This window comes from Epinephelus fuscoguttatus, linkage group LG24, assembly GCF_011397635.1.
Source record: "Epinephelus fuscoguttatus linkage group LG24, E.fuscoguttatus.final_Chr_v1".
In the NCBI taxonomy this organism is placed as follows: Eukaryota; Metazoa; Chordata; class Actinopteri; order Perciformes; family Serranidae; genus Epinephelus; species Epinephelus fuscoguttatus.
Genome location: NC_064775.1, coordinates 13,833,228 through 13,851,593, shown reverse-complemented (window position 1 = coordinate 13,851,593; position 18,366 = coordinate 13,833,228). Strand labels below are relative to the sequence as shown.

Here is an 18,366-nt window from a genome sequence, read left to right as displayed (position 1 = left end):
CTGCCATTGCCACGGTAACCATGGCCATCTGTAGGGATGAAAACCATGACAACAGAAGCTGTCAGCCAATCATAGGGCTTGTTCAGCTGCTGATAATCCATCTCCCCTCTTAGCTAGCTACAAGCTATAGAGTCATTGTGGCTCTTAGCACATGTACAGTAAAAAGTCCCCTAAAGCAGATTGAAAGTAAATAGACAGATTTACATTTAGACCCATTCGTATGGGTTTTGTATCAGACGCCACCTGCTTGGTTATTTTCTGGGCTTACTGTGGAGAATGTGTGCAACTTACTACATCTGATATGATTTTTAGAGTACACCTCCTGGCCCAGATCTCAAGGTATAGTAATGTAAACATTCATCATCCCTGCTGTTGTGAAAGCCTCAGGAGAAATCCCTGACGAACATAGAAATGAGGTCACATATCTGCTTCCCTGAGAGTCATGTGATAATGTGCACAGATTCCTGGAAAGGGGCTTGTGGGAATCAATAGGTCTGTGATTTGTACTGGCCAAGAAAATGGAATATAAGCTCTCAGACAAATCTGGAGGTGCTGACACTTGAAGACATCCTCTCTGTTGTTTTATGACCGTTAAGTACAAAAGATAACATCACTGGATAGTTAACATGCCCAGCCAGTACTGCACTGATGATATTTTTTCTATTACGTCTTGTGTTTTCACTCCCAAGTGCTGGTAGAAAATTCTGTATGAAAATAAAAAGACACGAATTTTATAAGAATGACTATCATTGTTGTTTTGCAGACTAATCCTGATTTGACCACTCTATCTCTAGTGCTGAAAGCAATAGTTTGAAAGTCAGGGCTCTAAAAATGATATTTGAGAGCTGAATGTGAAACAGTAATTTTCTTTTTCATCTTAGCAGAACATTGAATCATATTTTTGCCTGTAGCATCCATAGTCAGAATACTCAAAACGATCACAAAGAAGTCTTCACAGAAAGGTGTGAATTTTAATATTTACATATGATGCCACATGATAGTACTTCTCCATAACTAGATCCAGAGAAAATTATTTTTCACATTCCTCCTTCCAGTTTATGACTTACTGTAATTTCATGGGGTGGTGCAGGAGGCAAACTTTCAAATTATTTTGAGTTGTGTTTTGTTGGTGAAATGAAAGTAACTTAAATGTCAATATCAATACAGAGCATTTGGTGCCACAGGAAAATCATTATGAGTATTCCAGCATTTAGTATATAGCATTATATAGTATTAATTATTATTATTATTATTATTATTATTATTATTATAAAGTTGAGAGTTCACAAGAGAAAAATTGAAAAAAAGAATCGTCAAAATCGAAGTAGAAGAGGCTGATAGATCCTTCATTTAGGCCTGATCAAACAGCACGTTTTAGCAGCCAGCTGAGATTTTGGGTACATTTTCTTTCTTTTTCTTTTTTTTTTTAAAATAAATTTATACTGTACTAGTTTTAGGCCCTGATCACACAGAAAGTATTTTGCAACCTGCAAAATCTCAACTTTGTATTCTAACCTTCCTGTGTAATCGATCTACAGTTTATTTATACATTTTAGTTATTTGACAGTAATTAGTATCTAGTTCCTAAAATGTTGAGGCAGAGGGCACTTGCTGTAGCTCTGGTTGACAGTGAGAGGCTGTCAGCAAATAGTATGTTGGGCTCAAGGAAACAGAGATCTGTGTGGGTACATGAGACCCTAAAAGAGAGGGTGGATCATGGGGAGTACCACCAGTTGGTCAAGGGTTATGCCTCGATGATGGCCGTTTCCAGGCATATTTTAGGATGAGTCAGGGGCAGTTTGACAAGCTGCTGTCTATCGTCAGACTGTATAGATCTGGGTATCCGGCAACCGCTACCACCAGATTCTCCTCTCTTGTTTACAACTGTAAACTTCTTGTCGTGACCACCACAGAAGGCCCGCCTCTCAAATCATCCAATTGGAGAATGAGAAAAAAAGAGCAGACCTTGGGCCTTTTTCCACCTTGAGTTGAAGTTTTTCCAACTCAAGGAGTTCAGAGTGCTTCGGCAAAAAACGAGAGCACAGAAACGTAAGGTGTGTCGCACCGCAAAAAATGCGAGCAAAAAGCTTCATTCTCATTAAAAACAATTACAAAAACGCGCCTGCAGCTGCTAAAACGCTTTCTGTGTGATCAGGGCCTTGGGTAGCATACATTTCATTGTTTGTGTCAAGCCAACATTTGCTCACTCTCAATGTCAGTTTGGGAGGCTGCGAGACATATCTTAACAAACTGTAGCCTCGACTACTTTCTAATATCAAGGTTTATTGTTTGGCAACTGACTGGCTGTTATAACTAACATCCTTTTTACCCTGTGTTGCTGTCAGATCATGGTAGCTACGGTTGGTAAAGTCATGCAGACCCAAGTATCCAGCAATCGCCACCACTAGTTTGTTGTCATCACCATTGATGAAGGCCTGCCTCTCAAGTCATCCGAATGGACAATGGAAAATAACATAAATGACGTTGACTTTTCCACTCTGAGTTGAGGTTTTTTGTTGTTGTTTTTGGTGTATAGGAGCTCTTGCAAAAATGTGAGGTGCATCGAGTGGAAAAAGTGAGGCACTCAGCAACACAATTAAAGACATTCACACCAAGAAATTATGCAGGCAAAAAAATGGGCTGAAACAGGAAATTAAGTTTGTAATGCTCAGAATTTTCTGATGGAGGACTCCCAAACCCCCAGTTGTATATGTACACTCCCCCCCCAAATGTTAAAATGAAACCTCCACCCTTGACCCTGTTGGAGACTGACTGACTCCTAAATGCCAACTTCTTTCACACCTCCTGTTGGTAATGCTGGCTTCCTGTTATAAATTATAAAACTAAGTTACATGATGATATAATCAGGGTTGATGGTGATTAAAAGTACCCTCAAACAGTTCCTGCATTTATACAAACAACATCAGTCAACAAAGTCAGTCTCTCATTGATTGTCACTACAGTAGCCCCAGGCAGTACACTGCTATGACAAACCAAATTAAATTCGCTCTCTAGTTTTCAGCTGTGTGGTTTATAACTGTACATCTGAAGGAATGCTGACTTGCCTGTCACTGTCAGTTTCAATTGAGTGGCATTCACCTTTTACTGCACTTACACAGAGAGGTCAGAGTCAGGAGGAAACTGGGGCATATTGTAGAGGAAATTTGGATCTGTGAGATGTAAAATGAGTCTTGATAGAGTTGTTTTTGGAGCAGGATGTTCAGAGAGTATCATCTGAGTTCAGGCAGACACATTTCAGGTCACTTTCACTGTTGGCTGGGTTTATTTTTGGCATGTATCCGATGAAAGTACACCACAAGATGCTGTGTACAGGATTACGCTGAGAGTACACCACGCGTTTTTGTCATCCTTTGTCCCATGTTGGCTCAAGAACAATTCAATGAATATCAAAGTAGCTGTAAGTGCAGTTAGGATAGTAGGAGTAAGTGCAGGTGTGTGTATGTGTACAAGGAAAGATTGTTCTGTCTGTTTCCCACGATAGTTCATTCTTTTTCAGCTCAGCAGTGGTCATTAGATGTGTTGAAGCCAGAGTGTTGGCTGCCTGGTGATCCTGAGGATATGCTGGCTTTGTTGGCCCTTTCAGGACAATCACTCCATCCTCTGCAGGCACTGTTTAACAATGTCAGGCATGAAACTCATTAGGAAGAGTGGTCGGGACATGGAATCAGGTGTTGAGAGGTGGCGGATAGATTGGTTAAGAAATGAGTCCAGTGATGCCCTTGTATAGAATTTATTTGGCCCCAGAAAATGCATTCTAAAGCTTTTAAGTGCAAATGCTTGTTACTGTGTGAATTCAATGCTTCTTGCAGCTCCCCACATACATCCAGCTTACACCACGAATAATATATCAACCTGTGGGAAACCTGTGCACTGTCTCACAGATCCAGTACTTCCAGAGATGCCTGTAAATAGGGAAAGTGCCTAAAATGCAGTTTGAGGTTTGCCCCTGAAGTGATTGAATGTAAAACATGTTTATAGCCTGGTACAAAAAACAGTTTTGGTCTCTATAGCTAATTTCCCTGTTCATGATAGGGGATTTCCTTATTTTGATGTGTTTGGGACGTTTCAGGCAGCAAGCCTTTGGGCAGTGTTGTGTAGCCCCCACCCAAAAATGGCACTTAAGGTGTGAGGGTGGGACTCAATCAAAACGTAGCAACCAGACGCCAAATCATAAGCAACTTTAATATTGCGTTTACATACCACAAGCCACAAACTTACTTATTCCATCGTTAAATAAATGAAATTAAAACCAAAAACTAATGAGCAAGAGTATCTATGTCAATACAGGATATTGACTTTGATTCTATACTGTATACACTGACACACTGTGCATTGAATCAAAATCAGATGAAGTCCTTTCAAGGTCAGGATGCTCTACTTACCATCACTGCATAAATGCTTGCATTGTGCGTACATACAGTACACGAACACACACATGCACTCTTAACACAGTGTGACATTAGAACATCCTCTGGTCCTCGGTTTGTGTCCAGGCCTGAAGCATTTTGCTCCTCTTCCCCCTGTGTGTGGCTCATTTATGTACACTGCTCCGCCCCATCACACCACTGCCTGCAGAGGAACTGTGTGCATGAGCAGGCCGATGTATGATGTGTGCCCCTGTGTACATGTGCAGCCTGCATTCAATCAGTTGGTACATGCTGCACATGTAATTAATGAGTATAGGACTGTGTATCCAGATCAATAACCAGTAAAGCAAAGAGGCTTATAATGAAAAAAAGCTTCATGGTGAGAAAATGTAGACAGAATATACGTTCATGTTATATTAGCGTGCGTGTATTTATCATGCCTGTCACATGTCTACCCCTCCTCCACCTCTACCATTCGGACTCCCCTGGAGTCTTGGTCACGTGCTTTCTGCTCTCGTTCCCCCGAAGCCTTCATCACCGGCCAGCGGGCCAACCGAGAAACGGCTGATTTAATTCTCTCCACCACGCAGGGCCCTCCATCACTGATCCCATGGTCAGAGACAAGGTTTTAAAGGCTGGCAGATTAATCTCAACCCAGATTGGCGAGCAGGGATGCAACTCTCTGGGCTGGTCTGGGGTCAGCATCATGAGGTAGAGAAACCAGTGTCTATAAATAGGAGCAGAGACCTGCGGGCAGGAGATTCTGGCTCATGTCGTACTGAACAGGGTAAAGCTTTGTTTGGGACAAAGCGGAGGGGGCATAGCATCAGGCTTAGATATGTCATTATTTCAGATCAGCTGGGAAAGGAGGTGGATTTAATTCTTTTTAAGACCGTGTTTTTGTTTTGTTTAGGTGAAACCAATATTGTAAATGTACATAAAGCCCTACTTCTTTCCATGTTAATAAAATCTTATAGATCCAGTTAAAGGGGCAAACAAGTTAAGGAAAATGTTTCACAGTCAATGAACAGCAGAATACATCATGTCAATGTTTAAAGAAATGTATTCCCCGGATATTCTTGCAGACTTTTTCTGTCATCCGAAAATGCGTTCATTGGTATCAAAACTGGCATTGGGTAGTATGAAGTGAAAACAGTATAATTTATGAGAAGCAATCATAGTTTGACATTTAATCAGACAACTATTAATATATTTTGATTTTTAGGCTTTATTCATTCAGGAAGCTCCATTGAGATAAAGTTAAATATCTCAGAGCTTAGAGTCTGTTAATACCTGGTATTAATGTGCGTTTTTGTGATCTGAACACAAGTAGACAGCAGAGATACATCGCCATTCATACCTGTGTCAATCATGCATCTCCAGCTGACCTCTAGGGTTCAGATTTTGTTACCGCCTATGTCAATTACACGAGAAGGTCAAAGGGCCCCACACACAATTAATACGTCCACGCTCTCACTAGCTGCTCACTTGTCACATTAGCAGTTTTGTCGGTACAGCTGGAGATATCGCTGTCAGCAGAATCCAACACATCTCCTTCCATAAGTCAATACTGATGGACGGTCACGCAACACTTTGTCCAACTCGTCATAAAACATCCAAGTTATGGAGTGTCAGCCACTGTCACAGCGACAACCACCATGTTCTGCTTTGATGACATAGTCCCTGTCATGGATGCATCAGGATGTATTAGCGCTTACACTACCAAAGATATGTGGTCAAATTGGTTCCAGACCCCATCTGCAAGTGATTTGAGTGATGGGATCACAATGTGTCCTGGTGGTTGTTTACACATGTAGTTAGTGCTGTTCACTTTGGATGTCACCTTTTCACCTATTAACTTATAGTGGTGAGGTCACCAACTGTCTTGAATAATAAATTCAAATGACACTGTGAAATGGCATTGAGTACTGTAATGGCAGCGAGTTTCAGTGTCTGCATGTCTGCAAGATGTTACATAAGACACGGTGACACAACACTATGTATGATCAGCATAACCAAAGTCAAACTTTTCATTTATTTTAACGTGTGGATCATATGATTAACGATGGTAATGGTGATGATGCACCTGGCAGAGAGTGATTAGAAACCTGTGTACATGCTACAGAATCCCTGCCCCAAGCATATCAAGGTTTCTCAAGATCATGGTAAGGACTTATGTATGTTTGCAACACCAGTTGATGGTGTTTACATGTGCATGTCCAAAACGTGATCATTGCGAGGATACCAGTGTGCGTGTACCTTTTTTCTACTATAGATAATACGGCTGTCCTGTGTCTTTTCCTCAGTGAGGCAACTTCGGATAAATGTGTTACAGTTTGCCTGTCACACTTTGATATACAGTGGTGCAGTGACCACTGCAGTGCTAATGCAGGGGAGATGCAGGATAGACAGAGATGGCTATTGATGTACTTGGTAGACATGTATTAGAGAGACAAATGGGTTACACACAGTAAGTCTCATTCAGTGGTGCTCCCAGAAATTTTTCAGAGGGGTTGCCAGATGGGGCCACTGCAGACCTTACGGTGGCACACCGAAACTAAAAGCCACAGTTACATTTCGGGAATTCTATTGTCCTGTCAAAGAAAACAGGCTAGTTGAAAACTATGTCAATATCAAAGTTAAGGAATTGCATACTGATATACTTTGGTTTCTTATTTTACTGTCACTGAACAAAACATTTACTGGGAACAAGCCTTCTCAAGTTTAAGGGAGACTAGTGGGTATCCACTGAACTCATTTTCATTCATTCTCCCTGTAAAATCCAGAATTGAATTTAAAATCCTACTGTTAACTTATAAAGCTCTAAATGGTCAAGCTCCGTCATATCTTAGAGAGCTCATAGTGCCATATTATCCCACCAGAACACTGCGCTCTGAGAACGCAGGGTTACTCGTGGTCCCTAAAGTCTCCAAAAGTAGATCAGGAGCCAGAGCCTTTAGCTATCAGGCTCCTCTCCTGTGGAATCATCTTCCTGTTACGGTCCGGGAGGCAGACACCGTCTCCACATTTAAGACTAGACTTAAGACTTTCCTCTTTGATAAAGCTTATAGTTAGGGCTGGCTCAGGCTTGCCCTGTACCAGCCCTTAGTTAGGCTGACTTAGGCCTAGTCTGCCGGAGGACCCCTCTATAATACACCGGGCCCCTTCTCTCTCTCTCTCTCTCTCTCTCTCTCTCTCTCTCTCTCTCTCTCGTATCCTATTACTGCATCTAGCTAACCCGGCCATTCTGGATGTCACTAACTTGGCTTCTTCTCCGGAGCCTTTGTGCTCCACTGTCTCTCAGATTAACTCATACCGCAGCGGTGCCTGGACAGCGTGACGTGTGTGGTTGTGCTGCTGCCGTGGTCCCGCCAGATGCCTCCTGCTGCTGCTGCCATCATTAGTCATTAGTCATACTTCTTCTGTTATTATACACATATGATTATTGTCACACATGTATACTGCCAGATATTAATACATACTTTCAACATATTGTACCGCAGTAACCAGAACTATAACTATAATATTATTACTTCCATTAATGTTGTTGTAAGATACTGTCATTACCTGCATCTCTCTCTCTCTCTCTCTCTCTCTCTCTCTCTCTCTGTCTCATTGTGTCATATGGATTACTGTTAATTTATTATGCTGATCTGTTCTGTACGACATCTATTGCACGTCTGTCCGTCCTGGAAGAGGGATCCCTCCTCAGTTGCTCTTCCTGAGGTTTCTACCGTTTTTTTTCCCCCGTTAAAGGGTTTTTTTTGGGGAGTTTTTCCTTATCCGCTGTGAGGGTCTTAAGGACAGAGGGATGTCGTATGCTGTAAAGCCCTGTGAGGCAAATTGTGATTTGTGATATTGGGCTTTATAAATAAAATTGATTGATTGATTGATTCAGATACCTTGAGGTGAGAGTTCAAGGGACATCCTTGAGAATGGCCAAGCCAGTTGTTCCCTCACCAAAATTTAACATAAATTTGGAGCACTATGTAGTCCCCTTGCAGTCAAGCTATGCTGACATGGTTGGTACCAATGGATGCATTAGGTTGTCTTGTTAACAGGATACCACTACCTTCGCACTAGCCTAAAAAAGGAGCATGCCCCAGCCTCTTAAAGACAGTAATGTTGGCCTCAAATTATTTTCTCCAAGGGGTCCCGCAGTTATCTCAGGGTTGTTATGCATTGTTATGTATTTAGATTTTTGTTGTTCTCGTGGGTCAGAGACAGGGAGACAGTGCGTTACTGAGACTGACTGAGGTTCTCTATGGACCTACAGAGCCAAAACCCCTGCTTCTCTCATAGGCTTGTCAAGAACACTCACATTTTAGCTGCTGTCACTGCCATGAAGGCAAAAAAGAAGAAAATGAATGTATTATTTTATAGTCAAGTCTGTCAAGTCTTTATGCATGTATATTGCCCACTCTGGCATTTGGATATTACCTCTCTGTCTTGAGTGCTGATTATGCCTGTGATTCCTCTCACAGTAGATGGTGTGCAGTGGTCAGTCTGTGGAGGGCTGGATCGGAGTGAATTGGAATGCAGAGGCACGGACAATGACAAATTAACACATTAATAAAATGTCAAAGTATTTCAGATTACCATTACCCATCTGTCAGGGGAAATCTCGGGAAGTCTGTCTACAGGGACTTGATAATGACTCCTCATCTCGGCCTGTGTCTGTGTGTGTATGTGTGCTTGCATGTCTAGGAGAGGACTTCCTCTGTTAATGCTGCCTATACAGTAAGCCCACCATGTCAGTTCTCAGCATCTGTCCACACACTCCTTTGATGCATTAGCTTGTTTCTCACATGGTCAGCCATGTGTGTGGGCATGTGTGTGTGTGTCTCTGTGTGTGAGAGTGATGTACCACCACTGCTCTTACTTAATCTCTCAGGATCAGGGATTGATGGCCAGCATCAGCCACCTTTAGCTTGTCACAATACAGTATAACACATGCCCCCTGTGTCGGTCATGGTTTGATGCAGTTGTCTACAGTATTGTGTAGCACTCAGAGAAAAGAACCTGAGCTCAGTCAAGGCAGACTTACCTCCACTCTGTATGCCTTCATTGTAAAATACCCATAGACTCATGTAGTCACTGCAGCTTCAGCTCCTCATTTAAACATTCCCATGCTGGTTAATCCATTAAGGGCATTATATCTCATATCTTGCCCATAAATCATATGTGGGCAAATCTGATTGAGGACTGAAAGCATGTACAGCAGATTAATCTGATATCATCCCTGCTCCTTATATATTGCCACCGAGGCTTCTGCCCAAGCTATTATCACTGTATTGATGTTGGGGGCAGCCTTTTGTCTTGTATCTTGACGCAAGGGTTTGGCGGTTAGGTTTAGGCAACAAAACTACTTGGTGAGGGCAAGACTGTGGTTGATGTTCGTCACATGAGTCAACTGACTTGACAAAATAACTCAATGCTGACTTTTGGTTTCACACAGGACATAATCCCTGATCTCCTTGGTCAAAGTCCTGTGCTTGTTGAACCCCTCCACCTCCTCTCCCACTTGCCCAAAACAGACTTTCGCACTATTTATACTCGGTCCGTTGCTATAAACATCTATTAATGTTGCGAATGGGTTTGCACTGGAGTTAGTTGAAAGCCAGATGGGTCTTTTATGGACACTTGTATTGTGTGTCTGTATCTGATGCAGAGGATACCACTGACCAAGAGACACTTTTTGATGTCCTCAGAGTTAGACCAGGCTAAGCAGATTGTTGTTGTATGGTGTTAATTTTGTCAGCTTTTTTTACATCAAAGGTTAGTCTTAGTGTCAAATGTCCCTGTTAGTTTTTACCATATTTATTTAACCTCATCATGTAGTTTTTAAATCAATTTGTAGTTGACAAAAAGTCTGCACATTTTTATCTCTTAGTCAAAGAAAGCCATAACTATTTCAGTATAGTTTAAGTCAATGAAAACTGCTGACATTTGAGTCTTTTTTAATCATCAGATTGTATTGAACATTGGAGTCAATCTAGTATAGCTTATAAACCAATAATTTTGTCATTTTTGTCAAAGTTTATTACACATAAATTTGTTGTGAAAATCCAAACCTCATATACTATTAGCGATGCACAAATAATACTTTATAATTTTGCAAACTAATGCAGCATTGCAAATTGTTTACGCTGTCATGACGTACAGTAAGCTGGAGTCATCTGTCTCATAGCTAACAGGAAAACAACAACAATCCAACAGCAGAGTGTACTTCCCTTCTAATGTCCAGTGTTTCCCATACACTGATGTACTTGTGCACTTATTTGGAAAATCTTCCTTCATTGTAGAGCTGCTTGCAGGACATTGCTTTGAGCAGTGATTGACATGATTGACCGCTCTGATAGAGAATCCTCAGCTTTGGTCAGTTGTTGATTTTCTTGTGCAGTAATGCCATTAGAACCACAACAAAGAAGCGGAGGCATGATTTTCTTTACAGATTATATATGTGGTATTTATAGCTCTCAGTGTGCATACAAGCGTGAATCCAAGTGTGGATCTTTTTCTAAAAGTCGATGACATGTTTTGCTTATTGTTCTGCCAACTATGTTTGAGCTTATTGGTAGTAGTTGGTAGGCTCATAAACAAGTAACAGAATGACTCAACTCACCAATGTGAAAAATAAGTGCTGTTACAGCACTAATGACCTGATGCAGGACACAGTCAGGACCCACAGCAAATACATGGAGGACGTCTGGAGGGCAGAGAACACATGATCCTAATGATAAACACAACAAACACACACACACACACACACACACATACACAGACCAGAGGGAGGCAGGAGAGGAGGGAGAAGGTGATGGAGGAAGTGTAACCAGAGCACCTTCTTGTCCTGGTGTTCATGGCGGTATTGGCATGCAGCTCCCTGGACAGCAAGTTTTTGAGTTTGATCTAAACAAGCACAGGAAGCCATCTCTCTATATTGAGGCTAAAAATGTCAGCATCACTGTCCACTTGCTTGATGATCATGACTGGATACATGCAGCCTTATGTTATTACTAAACCCTCAGTGTTAATAAGGGTTGGTTTTTCAGTGACATATATTTTGAGTTGATAAGTGTTGATTGGAGCGCTGATATGGCTTGAGGTCTTCTGTTCAAAATGATCAAAAGAGCTAAAATAAGTCTGATTGGTGCAGACGTACAGACACAAAGTGGGGATTTCTACACTATCAGAGCTAACAGTTTCGCTCTGCAGCAGTGTTTCTGTGTGATCATTTTCCTTATATATGATCTGTCTCAGGATGAGATGGTGTGCAAGTTTATGAAAACAACTGGAAACACGAATACCAAGCCAGTGTTTTCATTAAATATTAAAAAGCAGAGTAAGCATTCAAAGACCCGTCCCTTTTTCATTTTTCAAGGTCAGAGCTATTTATAGCATGGAGTAACGAGAAAAGCACGATGTTGCACCCATTAGCACCAGGCCTTGTTCCCTCCACTCTGCTGTTGCTCCAGTTCAGACATTCATCTTGCCAGAGGTGTGGGTGCTAGAGCATTTACATGATTTAAGGCTTACGCACAATGATGTATTCTTGTTAAAACCATGACTCAAAAACTGTGTAATCTGGCACTCAGCAGATGAGCGTGGCCTTTTTTTCAAATTGCGATTGGCTGCCTTTTGTTGCCATGGTGACAGTCGGGGGAAGTTAGCGTGATGATGCTGAGTTTTGTGTGTTTTCATTTCAGGACACATCTTCCCACTAGGCAAGGGGGGGAGTGAGGGGGAGCTCTTACGTAACAACTTGTAGCATTTAGATGAAATATGGATTTTGCTTCAGTGAGGACAGACGGGCTCTAGATGGACATGTGTCGTGAGGAGTCAGAGATCAGTGTTAAGGAGTGTCAAATGTACTTGTATTAATTATTAACTCTGAGTAAGTGTAGAGTTAGTGTCATGTGTCAACTCACGTTAACCTCCAATGTACTTACTGTATATGTGTATGAATCTGTGTAACATGCATCCTTTTCTGTGCGTGTCTCTTCTAGAGAACTGATGAGGAGGCAGTGGTGGACCGTGGGGGCACACGCTCCATGCTCAACACCAACTTTGAAAAGGAAGAACTAGAAGGTAACTCCCATAAGTGATCATTAAACTACAGTTGGTAACTTTTATAAAAAAAAAACAACCCCTTTTTGTCATATTTGCTGAAACTGGCACTACATCCTAGTGACGAGTGGACAGATTCCTTTCACAGTAAAGTTCCTTTGAGCTTAGATACTTTTTGCAAAATATGGTGTCAGTTTCATTGTGTCACTCTTGTTATAGTACATGCATGTTTGACAGCTAGTCCCGCCCACTCCACAAAACTTTACATTCATGAAAATAAAATATTTATTTTAATGCATTGATTCAGCATCCCACTTGTATGTAGGTAGGCTGTGTAAGCTCAAGACATTGTTACAGAAATGTCACTGTCCAACGATCTGTGGTTCTTCAACTGAGCAGATGTCCCAGTTGCCTCTGCAGCCTTGTGCTGCATTCATGCGGTGTTGGAATAATCTGAAAAATTAGTTCCCAATCATATTTTATTACTCACCAGATCCATTTCCTTTGCTCTTTGTTGTCACCGTGTTGTTCAAATACTCTGAGCGATAAAATACGGCACATCTTCTTTGAAGCTGCCATGTTGTTTACATGTTACAACGTAAGGCTCATGAACACTGAAGAAGGGATGTCAGCAGTTAACCGTTATTTGGTAAATATAACGCCCACCCAGCAGCCCTGCTATGGAAACTTTGGGCCCACTCTCCTGCTCTCCCCCCGTGTCACCCCAGTCAGTAAGCGGTTCAATTTTAACCCCCACAGCTTTGATCACTACTGTCAGTGCTGTTAGAGGTGTCAACATAGCTATTGGTGCTAACATAGTCAACATGGCTAAAGGGGTTTTGTGGCTAAAAATGAAGCCGCTTACTAGCCAGGATGACCTGAGGGGAGAGCGGAAGGTGGCGACCATACACCATCATAATAATGGCAAACAAGGCTAACATTAGCTAACCTGTGGAGACCAGAGGGTGGGCCAAGTGTGCTATGTTTTCGCATGTTAAAGCAAGCCAGCTGGCTGTCTGTCAGCATAACCAACAAACATTTGAGGTCAGAAATAGACAATGCAGTAACAGAATCTTGATTCGTATTTGATCAGCATGCCTAGATTGACAGTTTGACTGCAGTTCATGAGCAGTGATTGACAGCTGCTTTTGAGACTCCTCAGCTCTGATTGGTTATTTTTGTTCATTCTAGCAAATACCATGAGAAGCACTATGAGGGGGAGGAATTTAATTCCTCTACAGATTAAATGTCTCATGCACTGATGTGAGGATGTCGTGACAGTTTCGGCAAATATGACAAATATGTATTTTTGTACCAACGACAGCTTGAACATTTACATCACACAATCAAGAGGACATTACAGCTGCATTCCATATTTTAGATGGAGAAAATGATTTTGGGATTAGCCTTGCATTCCTATAACCTTTAAGTGACACAATATGATGTGCCTCAACGTTTACAAAGAGCCATTGTTGTTGTTTTTTTTTTGTATTTTTGCCCCATTTTGTCATTTGGAGGTGTATTGTCTCTACCTTTGTAGTCAACTTTAATTGATGGGATGTTACAATATATTTCTAGCCAAGCACTATTACAGTTTGAAAGCAGTAAACTTGTCCAACCTGGCAGATTTACTGACAGCAGAGCTTACTAATAGCAGAAAACTTGTCCGACCACCTGTCCAAATCATTACAAATGGATATTAGGTTTTGATGCGAGTCCTGCAGCATCAAAGAGCGAGGGCTTTATTCTCTGCACGTGTGTTTGCATCAGCATTTCATCCATCGTAAAAGAGACAGAGATGCCTGTTTCTGCACCGACAGCATCCTGAATTGACACAGGGCCTGTTCTGAAAACTCATTTTTTGTCTTTCCTGAGTGAAAGCAGAATCTCTCTCAAAGAATATAAACTGATGTAAGACAATTTCTTTTCCAGACTTTTGAGATTCTTTATTTGAATATTCATATAGATTTAAAAAAAACTGCATGCTAAAATATAAAAAACAGCAGGAAAGATAAAACAATACAGGTAAAGGTAGTGCAATTATTTAAACATTATTGCAGAGAAAAAGGATAAACAACCAGGTACAAACGTATTATCCTTATTGTTAAGAAGTTTCACGTTCAGGAAAATGCTGATACTGACAGAAGTGTCCCTGATGACATATATGACTTGTTTATTAGGGAGAACTTTTTCTTTTTGCAGCCGGACAGCTGCATTATGTGTAAGACAAGAAAGTAAAGTATGAGAAAATTGAGGCAATAAAAGTCCATCACCGAGAGATTTGGTTCCCCCGTCAGCATCCACTGTAGTTTTGTTGCCAGGCAACATTCGCTGAGGCAGCCGGCAAAGATGTCACTCTTTGATTCTGACAGTGCCGGTGAGATGGTGCTTTCATCTCAAGGACCCTCATCCTCGGATGATGGTTGCCGCGATGACAAGCTCTCTGTCTGGTGTTGCGGTAACGCTGACACTGCGTTAGCACCACGCAGGAGAAGGAGATCCTCTGAAGTTATCTTGCTCATACATACAGCGCCTCTCCGCTCCAGCACTCACCTGCTTCCTCATTTTCGTACACTCTCACATTAGGGATAAAACAGTGGGCAGACATCTGTTTCTATTGGGAGTCCATGATTGGTTTATTACTTTGTGTTATGGCTTGAATTTTTTAAGATGGTTGAGAAAGAGACAGTGCCAGGGGATTTAAAGGATTAGTCTGGTGATATTTTATGTTTTTCTTACCATTGACAAATCTCAAAACAAAACCTACAATACATTTATCACACTAAGCAGTGTTATCTGAATGGCTGTGGAGCCAGAGACACAAACAGCAGCCTAATATACAAGATTTCTATTTGAAAGAATTATGCAACCATTTGATTTGATCATATCACTCAGCATTTTGTGAAGCATTGGAACAAGCAGTAACAGAATGTACACTACACTGTACATTTTCCAGCCTCTAAGTTACAGGGGTAATAAAGGGAGAACATTAGATTGGGCAACAAGGTCCTTCATTAACATGAACACACACACTGTTGCTTATTTTGACTCAATCCCATATACACTGTCCTGCTACCCCAAATACTCATTAAAGCACCTAAGCACTTTCTGGAAGTCAAAATATTAGTTTTTTTTATGATATTTGAATAGAAATTTTGAGTGAACATGGTAATAAATTTGGCTTTACAACCCCAGTAAGTAGGAGAAGTCATTACCTTGTAACCGCAACTATGAGAATAATTTAGAGAAGCGATTGTGCTCCAGCATCAGAGCCGCATAGCTGGAGCCACTTGTCTGAAGAGAACACAACCCCCAGCCAATCAAAAGTGCTGTACTCAGTGGCCATGTAAAGAAGTACATACATGAATACACACAGAAACTCTTCAGGATATGGAATGCCGAAACCCAGCACGTCACACACCGCTGCATGAATTCAGGCCTTGACTGACAGAAGAAAAGAGAAGAGATTGTATGACATCAGCAGTAGTTCAGGCCTGGAGGAGGCGAGCTATTTAAGTCCTCCACTCACGAGTCTTGACTCATGAACTCAGAAGCTTTAGTGCCCCGTTCTTATGTTTTCCTCAGATACCTTATTGTTCCTGTCTGCTGGAATGTGCCTTTTATTTTGAAATTTGCTTCATGTGCATAGTCGGGCTTCCCTCTGCTTCTATTACATACATAATTTATGCAATGCTAACAGTAATTTGCTCTGGATGAATGCGTCTTCAGCAATACACTAACAGAGTACAATACACTCTCAAAGTGTAAAGACATTTTGACATTTAGTTCTCATTACGTTCTCTGAGACCTCACTTAACCTCTGTCCTGGATTAGATACTGAGTAAGTGTCTCTTCAAATGCTGTGATGTCAGCATGCTCTTAGGTGATTCATGTTATGTCTGTGCATTCCTTAAATCTGATTAGAGTGCTACAATGTGATTAGTCGTGTCTCCAAGCAAGTGAAAACAATTTAAGGCGTTCATGTGGGATATCCTCCCCTCAGACAAAATGAAAATATCGTGTGATTTCTCACTGTAAGTCTGACAATAAGAAACAGGATGAGCTCAGTTATTTCCGAACTTGCACACATGGCTGAACTTGAGCCATTGGATTTCATTTTGAAAGCAAAATGGGTTCCCCAACATTTTTAATAGATTAGAATCAAGGGCACAGGTTGGTTTCAGAGATGAATAAGACACAAGGAAGTCAGGGATTCTTTTATAAAAAACAAACAAAAAACAAGTACACTGTAAAAAGAAAGTTTTTGTTTGAGGTTATTTTGTAGTGATTCAATTTGCCTTCACAAATTCAGTCAATGTAAAATTTGAAGGCAGCCCGAACACTTTTTTTTAAAGTCAAAACAAATAGTATATTTTCACAGTGATAAACAAGTAACATCAATGTCATTTTCTTCATTTATTTATTTTCTTCACAATTTATAATTTATGATTGTTTTCTTTTCATGATAATATTAGTATACAAAAGCCACGTGAATTTCTGCATTATACTGCACTATAACATACAATTTACCTTGATAGTGGTCTGTTAGCTTTTGATAAATATTATTATTATGTTACATGAAAAACAACAAAAGAAATGACCATTTCCAGTGTCAGCAATTAAACCTTAAAGGGGCTGTATGCAAAATTTAGAGCATACGTATCTACTGTTTGATTCAGAGGATGGGCCGGGATTGCCTGCACATGGCTCTCAACATGGAGGTGACTGAGCCAGCAGCTAGCATTTAATGGTGCTAACAGCATAGACAGTGCTAACAAAGGCAACAGTGCTAACAGAATGAACAGTGTTAACATGGGGGGGGGTGTTTTGCAGTGATGCCATTTGGCCACTGTGGGTCGGGATGCCATTATCAGTGGTAACTGCCACTGTTAACTGTTAACTGTTAGCTAGCTGGGGCACATACACAGGCTCACACATGCACTAACATTTTTTTTTGTTCTATAAAGCACTTTGAATTACTTTGTGTACGAATTGTGCTCTACAAATAAACTTGCCTTGCCTTGCCTTGCCTTGCCTTGCCTAACATGTACGTTGGCAGGCCCGTCTACCAAAGCAAAGAACAGAGAAGCTCGCATTACAACACACAGAGGGAGTGTGACTTCATTCTCTGCTCAGGGCACCATTACTTCACTATATCTTTGCTTAGAGTTTGCTGGTATATTAATACCCTGAATGTCACATACAGCTCTGCCTTTTGCTGTATAACCTTTATTAAGGATCAGTTCTTGCATCTTTTTCAGGAGAATCATTTATTTTTTATCCAAAAACGCAGAAGAGTTGGGGAACTTTTTTCAGCCCTGAATAGTGTCTGCAGCCTTTCTCTCAAGCTACATTCAGCCCCAGCAGCCCCACTAAAAAGGTAGGGCAGCTTAGATGTTGCCTGAGAGGCAATATGGGGCGTATAAGGTCAAACAGTGACCCCATCATCAGTAAGAATTCTGCCATTGGTTCCATCACAGTTTCAAAAATGTTATCTGAGAATATTTTTGCAACATGGAACAATGTGTTTGGACTGCCTGTACTTTAGCAGTAAAGTGAGCATCATGTATTATTAAAAATGATCCCTTTGTAATCTGTCATTGTGCTTAAAAAAGAGGTAAATATGTTATAGGAAATCAATTTATTATCCTCTGATGGACCCCAGTTTAGCTCTCAAGCATCAAATTGCCCTTGGTGTCACATTATGCTGGAAACTATGGCGCCTCATTCAGTGCAGGAGGCAGATAAAGAGAACAGGGTGTCCGATAGTCCTGTCTGTGTCCGGCCACTGAGCCGAAAGCCGGCGGGAAGGAAACAGCGGCCAGGCAGCTCGCCTGCAATAAAGGAGGAGAGAGTCAGCTCGCATTATCTTCACGCTGACCCTGTGGATTCACGCTCATGTGTGCACGTA

General features: G+C 41.2%; 1 protein-coding gene across 2 annotated transcripts in view; it reads left to right on the top strand.

Moving 5' to 3' along the window:
- Positions 1 to 18,366, top strand: part of LOC125884705 (sodium-driven chloride bicarbonate exchanger-like) — a 57,966-nt gene that overhangs the window by 8,607 nt on the left and 30,993 nt on the right. For both annotated transcript variants that reach the window (XM_049569822.1, XM_049569821.1), the window contains exon 3: positions 12,395 to 12,476. In XM_049569822.1, coding sequence (XP_049425779.1) covers positions 12,395 to 12,476 — 82 coding nt within the window. The remainder of the gene's footprint in view (positions 1 to 12,394; positions 12,477 to 18,366) is intronic.